At 49.3% G+C, this 21,398-nt stretch overlaps 1 protein-coding gene across 2 annotated transcripts in view; it reads left to right on the forward strand.

Annotated features, from left to right (window-relative positions):
- The first annotated feature begins 5,525 nt into the window (after nucleotides 1-5,525).
- The window catches only part of LOC140420108 (uncharacterized), a 36,360-nt gene continuing 20,487 nt past the window's right edge, over nucleotides 5,526-21,398 (forward strand). Inside the window, exons 1-2 of one of the 2 annotated variants that reach the window (XM_072504126.1) lie at nucleotides 5,526-5,835; nucleotides 18,037-19,334. In XM_072504126.1, coding sequence (XP_072360227.1) covers nucleotides 18,395-19,171 — 777 coding nt within the window. In that variant the 5' untranslated portion in view covers nucleotides 5,526-5,835; nucleotides 18,037-18,394 and the 3' untranslated portion in view covers nucleotides 19,172-19,334. Of the gene's footprint in view, nucleotides 5,836-18,036; nucleotides 19,335-21,398 lie in introns of those variants that run through there. The other variant, XR_011946189.1, reaches the window with a different exon arrangement.

Genomic DNA, 21,398 nt, shown 5'->3' on the forward strand with positions numbered 1-21,398 from the left:
ACTGGGGAGTTAAAATTGGATTGCTGCCAAACTCGTCTTATCTTTGTTTTGGAACAGACTGACCTAAACATGGGTTACTTACTTTCAAACCTATCTCTTGAATCCTAACGGTTTTAATTTTTTTTAAATCAGAGTTTCACATTAGATGAAGTTTAGTTTCCTATCCAAACAAATTGTAAACATTTTTTTTTAGAACTAAACACAATTAAAACCTCTTATTAGCATCTCAAATGGAACAGTAAATTCAAATGTTACATTTTTAACCATAACTGTTGCTAACTCGCCAGAACAAGGGAGGGGAGAATATATGACTGAATGTTTAGGGGAGCTTCTCCCTTGGTAATCGCAGGAGGAGCTGTACTTGTCCTTATCTACTTGCTCTGAATGGCCTTGGTTTAAAGTTTGTAAAAATGCTTTTTCACAGACAGAGTTTTCCTTTGAGACACAAGCCTGTATTTCATTTCCAGCTGTCCAGCTGAATTGTTTCATTTTATCGTTCAGTTTCCTGTGTCTTCAGGCAGGTAAAGTGACACCATTGCCATTCCTCAGCAAATTTGTGTTCCTTCAGGATTAGTCTTACCCTGTGGGTTTACTAAATGTCTCTCCTTTTCCTTCAATTCCCAATATCTATTGGTTCTGGCCACAGGGAGATGAGGCTCAGTATCCTCGGCCCAAGGGCGGTTGGTGATTGTGTTTTATCCACTGGGGCGGCCCCACCCTATCTGCCCAACTGTGTTGCTGCAAACTGCAGCCACCGGCTGGACTGGATTGTCTCATTCCTTTGTCTAATTATTCACTAAATATAGGCTGCTCAGAATTATTACCCCTTTTGTTCTCTATCCTTTTTTTTAGAAAATATTTTATTGAGGCATTTATAGTTTTAACATTTTAAACAGAGAGATCCAACACGCGCAAAAGCCCCACAATAACACACCCGACTTCCCCAGCCCAAACTCCTAACTACCCATACATTAGATTCCCTTCCCTTAGTCGGCACTTCCATGCCTCCACCACCCCCCCCCTCCCCCTGCTGACAGTCAGTTTTCCTTAAAGAAGTCGATGAACGGCTGCCACCTCCGAGCGAACCCCTGTAGTGAACCCCTTAAGGCGAACTTGATCTTTTTTAGCCTGAGAAACCTTGCCATGTCACTGACCCAAACCCCGACTTTGGAGGCTCCGAGTCCCTCCATCCCAGCAAATTCCATCTCCGGGCCACCAGGGAGGCAAGGGCCAAAACGCCGGCTTCTCTCCCCCCCGCCCCCCCCCCCCCCGGATCTTCTGACACTCCAAATATTGCCATTTCTGGACTAGGAGTCACCCTCCCTTCCAGGACCTCTGACATGACATCTGAAAATCCCTGCCAGAATCCCCTCAGCCTCTTACACACCCAAAAGATATGTACATGGTTCGCAGGACTTCCCCCGCATTGCCCACATCTGTCCTCCACTTCCTCAAACAATCTACTCATCCGGACCACAGTGATATGAGCCCTGTGGACCACCTTGAACTGGATCAGGCTGAGCCTGGCACACGACGAGGATGCATTGACTCTCCTCAGGGCCTTCTCGCATAACCCGACTTCCAACTCCCCTCCCAGCACTTCCTCCCACTTCCTCTTCACCTCCCCAATTGGAACCCCTTCCCACGACATCAGTTCCTTGTATATTTCCGAGACCCTCCCCTTCCCAACTCCTGTTTTAGACACCACCTTATCCTGTAGTCCCCTTGGTGGGAGGTGAGGGAAACTCGGGACCTGCCTCCGAACAAAATCCCGTACCTGCAGGTACCGGAACCCGTTCCCACCCGGCAACTCAAACTCCTCCTCTAGTTTCTCCAGGCTCGGGAAACCCTCCTCAATGAAGAGATCCCCAAATCTCTCAATCTCTGCCCGCTGCCACCTTCTGAAGCCCCGTCCAACCCACCCCCCCCCCCGGAGGAAACCGGTGATTATCACAGATCGGTGACCACACCGACACCCCCTCCAGTCTCATATGCTGCCTCCATTGCCCCCATACTCTCAGGGCTGCCACTAACACTGGGCTTGTGGAGTACAGAGCCGGCGAGAATGGCAGAGACGCCATTAACAAAGCCTTCAAGCTCGTGCCCTTACAATGTGCCACTTCCACCTGCTCCCTCAGCGACCCCTCCCACTACCCATCTCCTAAACATTGATATATTAGCTGCCCAGTAATAATTAATAAAGTTCAGGAGGGCCAAACCCCCCCTCCCCGCGCCCCCGCTCAAGAAGGACCTTCTTCACCCTCGGGGCTTTCCCGGCCCATATAAAACCCGAGATCGCCGCGTTCATCTTCCGAAAAAATGCCTTGGGGATGAAGATTGAGAGGCACTGAAAAACTAACAGCAATCTCGGGGGGACTGTCACCTTCACAGTCTGTATCCTCCCCGCCAATGACAGCGGGGGCACGTCCCACCTACGGAAGTCCCATTTCATTAGCTCAATCACCCTGCCCAAATTTAATTTATGAAGCTGACCCCAGTTCCTAGCCACCTGAATCCCCAGGTACCTAAAACTCCCTCAGTCTCCACTGCTGCCCCCTTGCCTGGATCACAAAAACCTCACTCTTGCCCATATTCAGTTTGTAACCTGAGAACTGGCCAAATTCCTCTAATATCCCCATAATTCTGACATTCCCCCCCCTTTTGCGCTGTGTTTCTGGGGTTGGGTTGGGTCACTGTTATACTGTGTTTGGGACCATTGGTTTGCTTTAGGTTTGTTTCTGTTCTTTGGTGGGGGGGTTGTTCTCTTCGATTGGGTCTGGCTGGGGTTGTTTTGTTTGCACCAGGATGGCTGGGGGGTGCTAGGATGCTAGGTGCCTTGGGCGAGGGCTTCCAGGCTAGCTGAGCGGGATAGTTCACAGAAGCGCAGTGGGGGGTGAGCAGGTGGTTAGTGAGGGGATGGGGGTTGGACTGTTGTTTAGGGGGTTTGCGAGGGGGGGGTGGAGGGGGGGGAATGAACTGGGGACGGGCTTCTAAAAAGTGATAGGAGGAGGATCGATGACGGTGGGTGCCCGAGAGCGGGCCTGAGGAGGTGCGGGACGCAGGCTGCTGTCTGGCCCAAGAGGGAATGCCGGTGGTATTAGTGAACATCTATGCCCCGAACTGGGATGACGTCGAATTTATGAGGCAGGTGCTGGGGAGGATCCCCGACCTGGACTCGAATCGGCTCATTTTCTGGATCCGAGACTGACTGGATCGGTCGAGGTCCGGGAGGGTGTCTGCAGCAACGAAGGAGCTAAGGGGGTTCATTGAGAACATGGGGGGGGGGGGGGGATCCGTGGAGATTTGGGAGACTGAGGGCGAAGGAATTTTTATTCTTCTCCCATGTGCACAAGGTGTATTCCCGAATGGAGTTTTTTGTTTTGATAAGACGCTGCTGACAGGGATGGTGGTGGATGTTGAGTGCTCGGCAATAGTGGTGACAGACCATGCCCCGCACTGGGTGGACCTGCGGGTGAGCAAAGGTGGGGCCAGCGCCCGCAATGGAGGCTGGAAGTGAGGTCGTTGGCGGAGGAGGAGGAGGCGTGTGAGCGGGTGAGGAAGGCCATCCAGGGATATGTAGAGATAAAGGACACGGGTAAGGTCTCGGCAGGTAAGGTATGGGAGGCACTAAAGGCAGTGGTCAGGGGGGAGTTTATTTTGAATTGGGCACAGAGGGAGAAGGCGTAGCAGGCGAAGATAGAAAGGCTAGTGGAAGAAATGCTGCAGGTGGATAAGAGATATGTAGAGATATGTAAACTGGGGCTGTTTATCACAGGGCTAAATTGCTGGCTTTGAAAGCAGACCAAGGCAGGCCAACAGCACGGTTCAATTCCCGTAACAGCCTCCCCGAACAGGCGCCGGAATGTGGCGACTAGGGGCTTTTCACAGTAACTTCATTGAAGCCTACTTGTGACAATAAGTGATTTTCATTCATTTTCATTTCATGCCCCGGAGGCAGGGCTGCTAAAGGAGCGGCAGAGGCTGCAGATGGAGTTTGGGCTTCTATCTACGGGAAAGGTGGTGGGGCAGTTGAGAAGGGTGAGAGGGGCGGTGTATGAGCATGGGGAGAAGGCGAGCAGGATGCTAGCGCACCAGTTGAGGAAGCAGGAGGCTGCGAGCGAGATCGGGAAAATGAAGGACGTGGGAGGGAATATTGTCTTGGACCCGGCGGGGGTGAATGGGGTGTTTATGGACTTCTATAGCTGTTTGAGTCGGAACTCATAGAGGTGGTTTTTAGAGGGGTTGGAGTTCCCGAAGGTGGATGAGGAGCTGTTGGAGGCCCCAATTGGACTGGTAGAAGCGGTGGAGGGGCTTGAAGCGATGCAATCGGGCAAGGCCCCGGGTCCGGACGGGTTATTAGAAATTCTCGGGAGTATGAAATGAATGAATGAAAATCACTTATTGTCACAAGTAGGCTTCAATGAAGTTACTGTGAAAAGCCCCTAGTCGCCACATTCCGGCGCCTGTTCGGGGAGGCTGTTATGGGAATTGAACTGTGCTGCTGGCCTGCCTTGGTCTGCTTTCAAAGCCAGCGATTTAGCCCTGTGCTAAACAGCCCCTGGTGTATTTGGACTGCTGCTAGTAAGGGACTTGAACAAGGCAAGGGAACTAGAAGTGCCCCCCCCCCCCCCCGTCCCCCGACGTTGTCACAGACTTCGATCTCTCTCATTTGAAGCATAAAAATGACCCGGAACAATGTGAGTCATACAGACCGATCTCACTGCTAACTGTAGATGCCAAACTATTGGCTAAGATCTTGGCCTTGAGAATAGAGCATTGTGTCCCGGGGTGACAGGGGAGGACCAGACGGGGTTTGTGAAGGGGAGGCATCTGGCGGCCAAGATCAGGATGTTACTCAGTGTGATCATGGTACCTCCAGAAGGACGAAAGGTAGAGGTGGTGGTTGCCGTGGATGCCGAGAAGGCTTTTATCGAGCAGGACTGTTTGTGGGAGGTCCTGGGGCGGTTTGGATTTGGGCAGGGTTTTGTGGACTGGGTCTGGTTGTTATACCAGGCACCAGTGGCATTTATACAAACAAACCAGGTGAGTTCAGATTATTTCAGGCTGCACGGAGGGACTGCCCTGGCTATAGGACCATTGGCGATGGCACTGAGAGCGTCAGGGGTCTTGCAGGGGATAGTGGACATTATATAAGAGACCATCCTTTTAGCCAGACAAATAAATGTGCCAAGCTGAGGGAGCAAAGGATGTCAATGTCTTTAAGAGAGAGAGAGACCTGGGCCAAGCTTTCCAGAGTCTGCACCCTCCCTGGATTCACTTCCTTTCCCTTCAGTTGCTGCAAGTGACCAATTGAAGGTGAGAATGAGATAAGAAAGTGTTTTACTCCCAGATGTTGGAGACAGGAGGAAAGCTCTTTCTCGCTCGCGCTGATTGGCTGGAGGACCAGAGTCCTTCCGGTCGTAACTCTTTCCATTGGTCAATACCTCAGCAGGAAGGTCAGGGGGTGGGCTTTCCCTCACACATGCGCAACCGCTCTTCTCTCTTGGACATGCGCAGTCAAAGGCCGGGGGCAGATCGCCGACAGGCTTCTCGCTCTGGCCGGAGTTGTCAGCCGGTTGCCTGGAAACCTTGTCTCGGGGAGTGGGGCGGAGCTGCTGTATCCGCCCGCCGGGCCTCCGCACTGGGACCGTGAGACGTCACCGCGGATTCCTATGGGTGCACCGGAAGGTTGCTGACCGATGGGAAGAGTTGGTGAGCCGGAAGGACTCTCTTCCACCATCCAATTAGCTCCCTCGTTGTCTGAATGCGGAAGCTGGACAATGAGCAAAACTGGGGCCTCGCACAGACGGAAACCCCCTCCTCTCTCCAACATCTGTGAGTAAAACACTTTCTTTTCTCCCCCTTTCCATTTCGTTTCTCATTCTGACCTTCAATTGGTAACTTGCAGCAACTGAAGGGAAAGGAAGTGAATCCAGGGAGGGTGCAGACTCTGGAAAGCTTGGCCCAGGTCTCTCTCTCTCTCTCTCTCATAAAGACATTGACATCCTTTGCTCCCTCAGCTTGACACATATATTTGTTCACAATTACAGGGCTGGTTTCTCCAGGCGATTGCTGACATTTAAGAAGCCAGTAGATTATTGTCGGACAGAGACATGTCTCATGTTATATGGTACAGATTAGATATATTATTTATAGTTCTCTAACAAAGTACATTTATTATTATTTCGAGCCTTGTAATATTGTACTGTCGCTACATTACATATTACCAGTCATCTCTTCCCTCAGAGGGTTATTAGTCTCTGGATTTCTCTTCCACAGGGACCAGTGGGGTGTGGGGGTCATTGAATATATTCATGTATGAGTTAGACAGATTTTTAATAAATTGTTATTTTTTAAAATCATGTTTTAAACAATGAACGCAACAGAGTAACAGAAAAAATGGTGGAAAATGGGCCCAAAGCGGAACAAGAGACATTGCCAATATAAATACAAGCAACACATTGCAGAATTAATTTGGAACAGGATATTTGAGGGACCAGAGCCTCGAGATGAAATGATGGATTAATTGAACAACCGATTAACAGGTTAAAATAGTGAATGGGGGAAGAAGGTAAGATTATATAAAAACGGAGGATAACAATTCAGTTTGTAAACCCAAAAATATTACAGACTAACAGCATAATCAAATTAAAATGAATGACACAACATAGATGACATAGAACTCCTGTAGTGCAAAAGGCCATTCACCCCTCAAGTCTGCACTGAGCCTCAGAAAGAGCATTTAACTGAAGCCCACTCCCCATCCTATCCTCGTAACCCGGTGCATTGATCATGGTCAACCCACCTAACCTACACATCTTGGACACTAAGGGGCAATTTAGCGTGACCAGTCCACTTTAGCTGCACATCTTTGGACAGTGGGAGGAAACTGGAGCACCCGGAGGAAACACACCCAGACACAAGAAGAATATGCAAACTCCACACAGACAGCCACCCAAGGCTGGAATTGAACCTGGGTCCCTGGAGCTGAGGTAGCAGTACTAACCACTGTGCCCTACTCCCAGCCTAAGTTAAATTGAATTCACTCATGGAAGCCCAGGAGGAGCAAGTCAGTCAAATTAGAGCCTATGTATTTGAGATGGGAGTCCCATACTTTACCCAATGCATCAGACTCAGAATGAATTACAGACATTAAAAATTGAATGGAAATGCATTCCATAATCAGCCTCTGCCAGTTTTGGATAGAGGGAGAACTGACTGGTCTGCTTCTGTATTGAGCCTGATGAATGTTGGCTCCATCCTAACCCAATCCCTAAGACGAGAGCCCAATTGATGAAGCCTAATTTTCAGGAGACCATACCCTCCCTTAGCTCCTGGTGATTGGAGCTTAACAAACTTGAGGCGATATTTCTTTTTGTTCCAGGTAGAGTCATAGATGTTTACAGCATGGAAACAGGCCCTTCGGCCCAGCTTGTCCATGCCGCCCAGTTTCTGTCACTAAGCTAGTCCCACTTGTCAGCATTTCCCTCTATACCCACCCTGCCCTTGTTACTGTCTAACTGCTTTTTAAATGACAAAATTGTACCTGCCTCTGGCAGCCATTCCAGATACTCACCACCCTCTGTGTGAAGAAATTTCCCCTCTGGTCTCTTTTGTATCTCTCTCCTCTCACCTTAAACCTATGCCCTCTAGTTCCAGACTCCTACCTTAGGGAAAAGATGTTGACTATATACCTATCTGTGCTCCTCATTATTTTATAGACTTCTATAAGGTCACACCTAAGCCTCCTACGCTCCAGGGAAAAATGTTCCAGCCTCTCCTTATAACTCAGACCATCAAGTCATGGCAGCATCCTGGTAAATCTCTTCTGCACTCTTTCTAGTTTAACAATATTCTTTCTATAATAGGGTGACCAGAACTGAACACAGTAGTCCCTGTGTGGTCTTACCAATGTCTTGTACAACTTCAACAAGACATCCCAACTACTGTATTCAATATTCTAACCAATAAAACCTAGCATACTGAATGCCTTCTTCACCACCCTGTCCACCTGCAACTCCACCTTCAAGGAGCTATAAACCTGTACACATAGATCTCTTTGTTCTGTAAGTCTCCCCAACTCCCTACCATTAACTGAGTAGGTCCTGCCCTGATTTGATAAATTTCCCTAACGACTCTGGTCGACAGCAGTATAGGCAGCATCTGCAGAGGGTAGGACAGTCTGGGCAACACATTCATTTTAATGAAGGCGATTCTCCCTCGCCATGAAATCGGAAGAGCCGACCACTGGGCAAGGTCCCACCTAATAGCCACCATCAGCTGTGGAAAGTTGGCCCCATATAGCTGTCTGAAAGAGGGGGACATTGACATTCCCAGGTTTTTAAATGGCATGGTGTGGGGGGGGACATCTGAAGGGGAAGTTAGCACGAGGAGGGGGCTTACCCCTCAACCCCTCCCCACCGACATGGGCTCGAACTCAGTAAAATTGATCTCGATACGAGAGAAGCCACTAAACCTATCCACTACTCCAATAAAGGCCGGGACTGAAACACTGGAGTTCGATACAAACAGCAGCCTGTCATGTGCACACTCAGAGTGATCTTGTGCTGCCTCACCACACCCTCAAGTCCCGATATCTGAGGATCCGATCTAATATCCTCCGGCAAGGGCTCAATGGCCAACGCAAACAGCAAGGGGGACAGAGGGCAGTCCTGTCTAGTCCCTCTCTGAAGCTCAAAATGTGACATCCTTATACCATTGGTAAGCACTGCCGCTGCCGGTATGTGATATAACAATTGAATCCACTCATTATAATCCTCACCCAACCCGAAGCCTCGCAGCGGATACACCAGATAATTCCACTCAACTCGAGCAAAAGCTTTCTCTGCATCGAAGAAGATCAGCAGCCCATCCAATGCACATTTCTGCAAAGCCTGAATCACATTCAGCAACCTTCCAACATTGTTACTGGAAAATCTTCCCCGTATAAACCCAGTCTGGTCCTCCCACACGATTGTCGGAAGGATGTCCTCCAGCCTTATCGGCAAAATATAAGATCGCAGTTTCAAGTCAACATTCAAAAGAGAGATTGGGCGATAAGAGGTCCACTCCTCTGGGTCCTTGTCCACCTTCAGAATCAAAGAGATATTAGCCTCACGAAGAGACGGTGGCAGCATCCCAGAGTCAAAAGAGTGACAATACATATCTACCAACAGGTCCAACAACAAATCCTCAAACCCCCGATAAAACTCACACCCACAGACATCTGGTCCCGGGACTTTACCTGACTGCAGCTCCTTCATGGCCTTTGACACTCTGCCCTAGAAAGGGGAGCATTAAGAGCCTCACGCTGGCTTTCTGAGGCCTCCTGAAGCTTCAGGGAAGAGAAAAAATGTTCCACACCCACCAACACATCACCAGACTGCTCACACTTGTATAATCCTGCAAAGAATTCCTGAAATCCAAGTTTGTCTTCATGACCCATTTCCCTCTCCCAAGCCGAACAGAGGTAACTTTTCTTTGTCAAACAGGCTAAGTATTTGCTCAGCTTATTCCCCAAACTCGTACAACTTCTGCCTCGCAAACGTCCAACTTTTTTGCTGAGACAATCGGGAGCCCAAAGCCGCTCCTGCCGTGTTAACCCAAAGCCGCCCTTGCCGTGTTAACCTCCTTCAACAATAGCTGACTCGGGCCCTCCATATGATTTATTTGCTTTCGCCAAACAAAACTCCAGATGCCGCTAGTTCTCCAGCATCCTGCACCTTTTACTAGCAGGGTAAGAAATGATCAGCCCCCCGAGTATAAACTTTACACGTCTCCCACAAAATGGAGGGGGAAATACCAGGGGTCAAGTTAACCGAAAGGAAGAACTCAAACTATTCCGTAAAGTGTGTAGTAAATGAAATGTCTCTTATCAGGGAGGCTCCAAACCTCCACATTCTCGACCTGGGGGTGAGCCCTCGAGCAGAAACTCCAGACAAACGGGGGAAGGTCTGCGATTACGATGCTCCCTGTGGTGCAAGTGGACACCAGGTGTGGGATCGTCCTCGGCACAAACAAATTGTTGATTCTAGCATGACATTGATGTGGGGCTGGAAAGAAGGTAAAATCTCCGCCCCTCGGGTGCAAAGTTCTCCAAACATCCACATAACCCACCTCCTCACAAGCCGAGGCCAACACCCTAGCTTGCAGCGTGGGGGGGGGGGGGGTCTTGGTAACCGGGAGCTTATCTACCAGCGGATTTAAGGGACAGTTGAAGTCACCAACCACAAAAGAGTTAGTTGAAGCTAACTCTGCAAAATCCACAAAATCCTTTATAATGAACTCCGGGGAGTAATTCGGGGATCCCTAAACGTTCATTATTAAAACAACATCTCCATGCACCGAACCTCGAATGATCACATATCTACCTCCTTTGTCCTTGGTGCAGGTTTCAACCTTAAATGTGATATTTTTATTAATAAGGATCGCCACACCCCTGCTACTTGATGAAGGAGGTGAAAAGTCCTGCCCCACCCAATCCCGCCTCAATTTGAAGTGTTTGTCGTCCCCCCCCCCCCAAGTCCAAGGAATCCACCGAAGACCCTGGCGAAGGAGGGCGCCGGACTCGTTTTGCCACTGGCCGGACACCATTTGCACAAGGCGCTGGATCGGGCGGTGTGTAACGAGACGGAGACCGGTGCTTCCGTGATGAACGCTGTAACGGTTGTACATCCAAGGCCCGTGGACCCGATGATTCCCCCTCTGATGAGTCCTGTGTCTCCATCTCGGAGTCAGAGTCTGCTGCCTCCATCATCTCGGCGTCTCTATCTCCACGCAGTTCTGTAACGACCTGCGCAGGCTTTGAGTGAGGCACCAGAGGAAGATTGTGAGGGCTACTTTCCATTGTCTCTGGTCTCTGTGGCTGTGGAAATGAGCTCTGGTGGTGGGAAATCTTTGGAAGGGATAGTCTTCTGGACCGAACGTGGTCTACATGTTTGCGCTGGAGACGACCCTGGGCTTGCACCTGTTAAGATATTGGGCCCATTTGGCGAAAGATTACGCCAGGGACCCACTGGGCACCATCAGCAAAATTCCGAATGAACACTGGGTCACCGGGTGCAAACTGCCGAATCGGCCGATGCCGAGAAAATCCCTGTCCCTGTCATTCTTGTGTGCGGCGTACTTTTGCGCCAATGTCCAGGAAAACCATACTAAGGTGGGTGCAAAGTCTCCGGTCCATTAGGATTTCTGCGGGAGCTACCCCAGTCACCGCATGGGGGGTGGTCCTATACGAAAACAAAAAGCGAGCCAGTCTCGTGTCCATTGACTCGGAAGACTGCTTCTTTAGGCCTCGTTTGAATGTCTGCACTGCTTGCTCCACCAACCCATTTGAAGCTGGGTGGTAAGGGGCAGTGCGGGTATGGAGTATGCCGTTCATCTTCATGAACCTCGCAAACTCCTCACTTGTGAATGGAGTGCCGTTATCCGTGACCACCTTGGGGAGGCCATGCATACTGAAATACCATCGCATCTTCTCAATTGTTGCGCAGGACGTTGTGCCCAGCATCTTGTGCACCTCTAGCCATTTAGACTGGGCGTCGATTAATAGAAGGAACATGGATCCTTGAAAAGGGCCGGCGAAATCCGCATGCAAGCGCGCCCAAGGCTGCCCTGGCCATTCCCAGTGATGTAGAGGCGCGGCCGGCGGAAGCTTCTGATGCTCCTGGCAAATGGAGCAGTTTTGGGCCACCTTCTCAATGTCGGTGTCGAGGCCTGGTCACCAGACATAACTCCGGGCCAACATTTTCATTTTGGTCACACCTGGATGCCCATTGTGCAAGTAAGTCTCTTAGTATCAGCTCCTGTCTTTTTCCGGGACAATCACACGCGTCCCCCACAAGAGGATGCCGTCTTCCACGCTGAATTCTGACAGCTTGGACGAAAATGCCTGCAACTCGCCTGGGAGCTGTCTATGCTGCCGACAATACAGGACTCAGGACTATGTGCCAAACCTTTGACAGGACTGGCTCTGTCTGGGCCCACTCGCAGATCTGTGATGCCGTGACAGGCAAGGTGTCCATAAAATTTAGGGTTGCAACCACCTCACCGGTAGTGGGGGTCGACATGGGGCTGGTCGATAAAGGCAATCGGCTCAGTGCGGCGGCATTCTTTATCTGCGTTCCTGGTTTGTGCTCCAGAGAATACTCGTATGCAGTGAGCAACAAAGCCCAGCGCTGGATCCGTGCGGAAGCAATGGGCGGTATTGGCTTATCCTCTCTGAAAAGTCCCAGCAGAGGCTTATGATCAGTCACGATAGTGAAGTGGCGGCCATGCACATACTGGTGGAAACATTTCACCATAAAGACCACTGCCAGGCCCCCCTCCTTGATCTGCGCGTACTTTTTTTCCGCTGCAGTCAATGTGCGGGAGGCAAAAGCTATCGGCCGCTCGGCCCCGTTCTCCATCTTGTGGGGTAGGACGGCCCCAATACCATACGGGGATGCATCACATGTGACGAGCAAAGGCTTTCCAGGATCATAGTGGGTTAGTAACCCAGACGACGACAATTGTTGCTTTACCCGCCGGAAAGCGGTTTCTTGCGGCTGACCCCAAACCCAGGTGTGATTTTCCTTTAGCAGAAGGTGCAACGGGGCCAGCGTAGTTGCCAGATTGGGGAGCAACTTCCCGTAATAGTTTACGAGGCCGAGAAAACAATGAAGATGCAAAGTGTCAGTCGGGGCGGGGGCCTGTTGAATAGTGCGCACCTCTGCAACGGGGTGCAAACCTTCGCGGTCCACCCGATAACCCAGGTCGACTACTTCCTTCGCCTGAAAGACGCACTTTGTGCGACGTAAACGGACTCCAGCCTCCGAAAAACATCTTGAGGACAGCCTCCAGAATTTTCAAATGTTTCTGCTCCCACGTCTCTGTAATCAAAACGTCGTTTAAGTAGACAGCGACACGCGGTAAACCTCTCAAAATGCACTCCATAACGCGTTGAAAAATAGCGCAGGCAGAGGATACTCCAAAGGGCAAACGTGTATATTCATACAGGCCCCGGTGTATATTAATTGTTACATATGGTCGGGAGGCAGGGTCCAGCTCCAACTGTAGATAGGCGTGACTCATGTCTAATTTTGTGAATGAGAGTCCGCCTGCAAGCTTCGCGTCGAGATCCTCTATGCGAGGCATTGGATATTGGTCGAGTCGGGAAGCCGTATTCACTAAGATTATAGTCGCCGCACAAGCGAACTGTGGCACCTGGCTTCATTACAGGTACAATTGGTGCTGCCCAATCAGCGAAACGGATGGGCCTGATAATACCCAAAGTCTCCAAACAAGTGAGCTCCCCTTCTACCTTCTCGAGCAAGGCGTAAAGCACCGGGCGGGCCCGGAAATAGTGCAGCGTGGCTCCTGGTTCAACTTGGATATGGGCTATGGCCCTTTTTATTTTCCCCAACCCGGGCTGGAATACATCTGGGTATCGTCTTAGCACCTCAGTCAACCCTCCAGAAACTGTTTGGAGGATGTGCTGCCACTGCAAGAGCAAATGGCGCAACCAGTCCTGACCAACAGGCTGGGCCCATGGCCGCGCACCACGATAAGTGGGAGACGCCCCTCCTGGCGTCCATAAACAACAGGGGTCATCGTAGTTCCTGCGCTGTCCAATGGTTCCCCCGTGTAGGTGGCCAACCTGGCCTGTGTGTCAGTTAATGTAAGGGTCTGTATACCCTGCTTCATGCGGTCGAATGTCCTCTGGGCGATCACGGAGACCGCTGTGCCAGTGTCCAACTCCATCTCAAGCGGGTGACCATTGACCCTTACTGTCACCTTAAAGGGGCCACATGGGGAGCTGCCACACAATGCAGCTGCAGGCAGTCGTCCTCCGTCTCCACATCCTCAGGAGTAGTCGCCGCAGGTTCATCCACATAGAAGGTACGGCCCCTGGGCTGGTCCCAGTTTCGGTCAGAGAGACGGCGCCTCTGGCGCCCCCAGACCGGCGTCCGATGTCTGACATGGACATGGCTCCTCATCCATTGGTTCTGGAGAAGGCTCCCTTCGGGGAGGAATGTCCAACAGCCACTGGCGTCGATCCGGACGTCGCCTCGCCCAAGGTACCGCAGGAGTTCTGGGGGACGTTTTTGGACGGAAGGGGTGGTTGCGCCCCAAGACATGCACCTCCATTCCCTGTAGCTCTTGCACTCCTCATTCTGCGCTCTCTCGTGACAATACTATTTGAATGGCATGTTGAAAAGTCAATGTTGGCTCAGCTATCAACTTTCTCTGGGTGGCCGCATTGTTAATACCGCAAGCCAAACGGTCTCGTAACATTTCTGACAAGGTCTCACCATAGTCACAGTACTCCGCAATCTTGCGTAGCCTTGGATAGAATGTCGGCAAGGGATTTTCCTGGGGTCCTCTCAGCGGTATTAAACCGATAACGTTGGACTATCGTGGACGGGGTTGGGTTAAAATGTTGCCCCACGGCAACCGTTCCTAGACTATCTCGCGGAGAGTTAGAGGAAGGTTGGTCAGCAGCAGCAGCAACCTTTTTTTTGGGGGGGGACGTCCTGGGAGGGGGGGACTGCCTGGGAGGGTGGATGAGCAAGAGATAACATGAAGGGTTGGGGAAACTGGCATGTACGGGTGAGGGCCAGTGTACAAAGCTGTGTAAATATATCATTTTGCCATGTATACATCTTGCTCTGTGCGATTTCTCGTTTTTTTTTGTTAGGGGGGGGGGGGGGGGGGAGGAAGGGAGAAAAGTTGTGTTAAAAAACTTTAATAAATATATTAAAAAAAAAAAAAAAATGTTGCCCACTAAGTTCACAAGTTCATCAAACGTTTTGGTGTCTGCCGCAGGTGGGTACGTAAGTCTCCTAATCACCCCAAACATATGCGGGCCGCAGGCGGTGAGCAATATGACCACCTGGCGCTCGTTTTCGGTGATATTGGAAGCCCGGAAATAGTAATGCATCCGTTGTGCATACTGGTTCCAGCTTTCCAGCGCAGCATCAAAAACATCCAAACGTCCATACATGGTGTAATAGAAAATAACTTCCAACCTGTATCCAACAAAAATCCAGGGAGGTGGCTTCAGCAGTGTAGACAGCTATTCACTTTAACCCTCATTGCCAGTTTTGCGAGGGCCACGAAGAATCCAGCACAAGTTTTAAGGATACAAAGAAATAACATTTATTTACAATAATATATATATACACAATAGCAGCAACTTTGCTTGCTGCTCACTCCTTCCTGGCTGGTTCCAAACTAGCCAGCTTTATTTATACAGGGAATCTGCTAATGATTTCTCCGGCCCCCTCATTGGGGAAGCTCATACTCCCACAGGATTATGGGATTGTCATTAGTCTCCAGCCAATGGTAAACAGGCAGGTTATAACAAAAGCTATGTCAATTTTCTCCTTAAGAAAGGAGAGGATCTTTTTCCTTCTGATAGGGTGATGGATGCCCCATACATTCCCTGAGAAAATTTGCAGATTAACTGCTACCATTAGCTAGACGACAGAGAGAACAGGAACAGATTTTCACACCACAATCGGGCGTGCCCTATTACCCCCTCCTCCAACTCACTTTCCACCACAGGCACCAAAGTTTCCCCAAACTACTCCTTTCACAGATAAAAGCCCCGTCTGTACCAGAGTAGGATAAAGTTAGCAACACATAAACCCTCCCAAAATAACAAAAATACAAAAGAATCACCACCACAATAGATCCAAGGGGACATTCCTCAATAAGACTGAGGACCCGAAGGATTAACCCCACGGCCAGACTGTCGTTACCCTCAGGATACCTTCTCCAAAATGAGAAGAAAAGAAGGGCCAACAAGGGATTGGGGATCGAATGTCCCTCCCGCATTTTAGACCCAGCCGTGAAGACCTCAACACCCACCCTTCGGCAATGGCGCCACTCGGTTCTGCCATGATTAATGCTCGGATCTTCACAGAGTGCATATGACAGGGGCGAGGCTGAGCAGGTTCTTTGGGGTGGAGGACAGTTGTGGGAGGTGCTCGGGGGGGCCCAGCAAATCACGTCCATATGTTCTGGGCGTGCCCGGTGCTGGATGGGTTCTGGAGGGGCATTGCGAGGACTGTTCTAAGGTGGTGAACACCCGGGTTAAGCCGAACTGGGGGTTAGCACTATTTGGGGTATCGGATGAGCCGGGAGTGCAGGAGGCGAAAGAGGCCGGTATTCTAGCCTTTGCGTCCCTGGTAGCCCAGCGGAGGATTCTGCTGCAGTGGAAGGATGCGAGCCCCCCAAGCGTGGAAGCCTGGGTCAGCAACATGGCAGGATTCATTAAATTGGAGAGGGTAACATTTGCCTTGAGAGGGTCGGTGCAGGGGTTCTTCAGGAGGTGGCAACCGTTCCTAGACTTTCTCGGAGGTGGTCAGCAGCAGCAGCAACCCGGGAGGGTGTACTTTGTGTTTACTACTGTGTTTATTATTGCTTAATGGGGGGTTTGTATCTTGGGGGAATTCGCGATGTAGTTGTAAGATGTTTACTTATGTGTTCTTTGTTTTTCTTTTCTCTGTAAGGGGAAGGAAGTGACCCGTGTTGAAAATATGTTAAAAATTTGAATAAAAATATATTTTTATAAAAAATGATTACCGCTCGGATAATAGAAGAAAGATGATGGATAATCAGCACACGGCACATCTACCATAACTGAGATAAGATAATCCGAGTCCCTGCAACACTCGAGGAGAAGAAGACATTCAATCGGCTCTCACAGAATAACAACTCCCTTCAACAGGATAAAAGATAACAATTTCAGACAACAACACCATGATAGGGAAAGAGTTCAGATTAGAGCCTGAGTTAGTCTGAGCTGCAAATCATCGCTCCTATCCTTGCCCTTCAAGGATTTAGCGAAGACCAAGACAGTAGTCGGATTATCGAAAGACTTGATCTCGTAATGTGCCACGGTCAACACCCTTCTTGATGTGGAGATGCCGGCGTTGGACCTATAAAGCGACATAATTCACTCCCGCGGCCTTGAGTTCCCTTCAGATTTCATTGAAGCCTCGATGCTTCGTTTGTGTGGCTGCCGAAAAATCCTCACTTCCTCATGGAGCCAGTTCCCACCTCACCTTGCCCGTCTCCAGGACCCTCTGGTGATCTTTCAAGTTGTGGAAGTGAATGATTACAGGCCTGGGATGAAAACTATCCCTCAGACTCAAAGACAGGATCCGAGGCCCTTTCTAATTTGAAACACCCAGGCTTCACATCCAGCTTGAGAAAATGTGGCAGCCGGTCCTCGAAGAACCCAATGGGAGCCTTACCCTCCACACCTTCTGGCAGGCCGACGACTCGGATATTCTTTCTCTGACCCTCGGTTCTCCAAGTTTTCCAGGAGTCCACCACATCACTCAGCCGGTTTTCCAAGGATTTAATTCTTGCCTCCCCGAGGAGGCATCTTGCTCAACATTCAGGATTCCCTCCTCAGGATCGTCGATCCTTTCCTTGGTGTTTTACAGCTCGGCCTCCTGAGCTCACAGATATTAAGCCAGCACACTCAGCCTCTGGTCAATAACACTGAGAATGTTGCTGACATAGACCAGCCAATGATCCTACAGAATAAATGAGCATGCTTGATGGGCCGAATGGCTGACTGCAGCTCCTATTTGTTATGATCTCTGTGACCAGGACAGGAAGCAGTGAGCATGGATCTGTCAATCAGCCTGAATCAGCACCTTCAGGAGAATTGGGAGGGTGAATATTAGAAGAAGAAGAAAAGAAGAAAATTGTTTTATTGTCCCAAGTAGGCTTCAATGAAGTTACTGTGAAAAACCCCTAGTCACCACATTCCAGCGCCTGTTCGGGGAGGCTGTTACGGGAATTGAACCGTTCTGCTGGACTGCCTTGGTCTGCTTTCAAAGCCAGTGATTTAGCCCTGTGGTAAATAGCCCCTGCAACAGATACAGCAGAGTGAGAATGGAGGGAGAGTGTGTGGGATGGAGATTTACAGCTTTTGGGGAATGAGAGAGGAAAGAATGTTCTCTAGGAACTAGAATTGTCTGTTCTGAATTTCTATCCTGTACTGACAGTGATGTCTTTTGTAAATTGTTTTTACAGGATATTAGAAGAGGAGGAATTACAGACAGAAATCTCAAAAGTCACGTCTCGATCTGACTGAGTCTCTCAATTCCTTGGAGCTGAATATCACCGGACTTTGAATCTGGAAGGAGAAATGTTTGTCTGTTCTGTCGGCTTCAAAAGATTTTAACCATCAGTGTGACTGGAAAAGCACTGAGACACACACACCCGAGTGAGTGTGTTCCAGAGCACTGAATGTGGAAAGAGCTTTAACCAGTTACGCAGCCTGAAAAAACATCACACCATTCACAGCGGGGAGAGTCCGTACACGTGTTCTTTGTGTGGACGAGGCTTCAACTTATTGTCAAACCTGGAGAGACTAAAGGAGACCCAAAACATGGCGAAACGGTGGAAATGTGGGGACTGTGGGAAGGGATTCAGATTCCCATCTCAGCTAGAAGCTCATCGACGCATTCACACTGGGGAGAGGCCGTTCACTTGCTCTCAGTGTGAGAAGGGATTCACTGATTCATCGAACCTGCGGACGCATCAGCAGGTTCACACTGGGGAGAGGCCGCTCACCTCTCAGTGTGAGAAGGGATTCACTATTTCTTCGAGCCTGCGGACACACCAGCTAGTTCACACTGGGGAGAGGCTGCTCACTTGCTCTCAGTGTGTGAAAGGATTCATTACTTTAAAGAGCCTGCAGAAACATCAGCGACTTCACACTGGGGAGAGGCCATTCACCTGCTCTCAGTGTGAGAAGGGATTCACTACTTCATCGAACCTGCAGATACATCAGCGAGTTCACACTGGGGAAAAGCCGTTCACATGCTCTCAGTGTGAGAAGGGATTCGCTACTTCATCGAACCTGCGGAAACACCAGCGAATTCACACTGGGGAGAGGCCGTTCACCTGCTCTCAGTGTGAGAAGGGATTCACTACTTCATCGAACCTGCAGATACACCAGCGCGTTCACACTGGGGAGAGGCCGTTCACCTGCTCTCAGTGTGGGAAGGGATTCACTCAGTTATCCAACCTGCGGAGACACCAGCGAGTTCACAGGGGAGACGGCGTTAACCTGTTCTTAGTGAGAGAAGGGATTCAGATATCCATACGCCCTGCAGGAACACCAGCGAGTTCACACCTAGAAGAAGCCATTCACCTGCTCTGAGCAGGGGAGACATTCAATGATCCGTCCCAACTACGGAGACACTAGTGAGTTAATTCTGGGGAGAGACCATTCATCTGCTCTCAATGTGGGGTGGGGGTTGTGATTCATCACACTTGTTGTGACTCCAACAAGTTCACAATAAATTACAGATGTTGGCTCCGTTGTGATTGTTTCTGCTCTCACTGACATCCAGGGCTGCATTTTGTTCATTCTGACATCTGGTGAATGGTGATGATTGGAGGGTTTCTTTCTGCTGGACTGGCCGGTCTAACACCTCTGCCTCCGGTGGGCTGACCATTTTTGAGCCTCGTTGCGATTACCTGGTTCCATGTGTGACGAGGAGCACAGAATGAAAAGGTGTCTGCATGTTGGAAGATATTTAGTTCCCAAAGCAGCCACATTGCCATGAAGATGGGCTACGGTGGTTACATGGTTCTTTTGCCTAATTTATCTGGGTGTTTCTCGCAGAGGGAAACTGTCATGGTCTGAGGGGCAAGTTGTGGTAGATTGGGAAATTACAATAAACATCACTGAAAGTGGCAACGCAGGTGGATAAGGAGCTAAGAAGGCAGACGGCATGCTTGTCTTCATTGGTCGGGCATTGAGTATAAAAATTGGCAAGTCATGCTGCAGCTGTACAGAACCTTAGTTAGGCCACACGTGGAATATTGCCTACAATTCTGGTCACCATATTACCAAAAGGATATGTCACCCAAGTCACATCCAAGGCTGGAATCGAACCTGTGTCTCTGGCATTGTGAGCAGCTGTACCACTGTGCAGCCGAACTGTATTGCTTGATTAGAGATGGGTGTGCGGGAGAAACTTTATTTCGGAGCGAGTTGTCAGGACTTCTAACTTCCTGCCTATGAGGTTGGTGGAAGCTGCGATGATTATTGATTTCAAAATGAAATAGCTTGGGAGCATGAAGGAACTAAACTTACAAGGGAACATGGATATAGAGGTACAATTGTACTGACTGGTTTGCTCAGCAGATTCGGTATGGTTTCAAATTAATGAATAGACTCCTTCTGTGCTATAATCACTCTATGACTGGAAAAATAAAACATAGATACACAACTACATCACAAAACTAGAAATAATAACAAATATATTTTATTACAGAACCATCAATGATAGATCTAATCTGTACCATATAACAACAGTAGAAATTTCTCTCTCTGATATTAATTTACTGTCCCCTCAAATGTCAGCCATCTCCTGGGGAAACCAGCCCTTTAATTGTGAACATTAGGAAAGAGTCAGCACCTTCAGGGGAGGAGAACTGGGCGTGGGAGGGTGGGGATAGGGTAGATGGGATAAGGGTGAGGGTGGGGAACTGGGAGAGTATCTGCGTTTCTGTTGTTTTAGAAATAAACCTGTTCAAAGTACGACTCAGCTTTCGATCGATTCTTCCTCTGCAGACATTATTTTGAATGATGTGGAGATGCCGGCGTTGGACTGGGGTGAGCACAGTAGGAAGTCTTACAACACCAGGTTAAAGTCCAACAGGTTTGTTTCGAATCACTAGCTTTCGGAGCACACCTCCTTCATCAGGCAAGTCACCTGATGAAACGATTGGAAACAAACGTGTTGGACTTTAACCTGCTATTGTAAGGTACTATTTTGAATAACATGGTAGCAGAGGATCAACACTAAACTTTGGTGCTGGATAGGGCTTTGGCTTCATCATTAACAGCAAAATACAAGGTTATGAGGAAAGTATTTTCGGAATTCGTTGAGAATGATTTGGATACTGAAAACTGATTGGATATTCCATTACCGTTTTGGATAAGTCGTATAAAAAAGATGAGTTGTTGGAAGCATATGAAGCATTGTTAACCTTTGATAGATTTCAGGAAATAGGTGGTCATCCATGGATAAATATATTACGGACTTTGATAAGTCATGTAAGAGATGAAGGGGTTTCATCTTGAAATCCCAGGGTCTGTATTCTCAATTAAGTTGCTCGGTTGTGGAGGCATTTTTCATGCCGATTGCATTTTGTTGCTGATGTGAATTTCAATTCCATGGGAGAGACTCTCTCCTCGTCATGCTGCTCTGTAAAAGCACGTGTTGTGGAAATTACTCATTTCCAAGTACTTTCGTGTTAAATACAGAAAACTCACAACAAAGCAAAGGATCAGGGGAGACTGGATGAACAGATGAAGGAGAAGAGAAGGACAAGAGTGGTGAGAATGTGGAGCTCGCTGCCACACAGAGTGGTTG

Source organism: Scyliorhinus torazame, chromosome 5, assembly GCF_047496885.1.
Source record: "Scyliorhinus torazame isolate Kashiwa2021f chromosome 5, sScyTor2.1, whole genome shotgun sequence".
Lineage (NCBI taxonomy): Eukaryota > Metazoa > Chordata > Chondrichthyes > Carcharhiniformes > Scyliorhinidae > Scyliorhinus > Scyliorhinus torazame.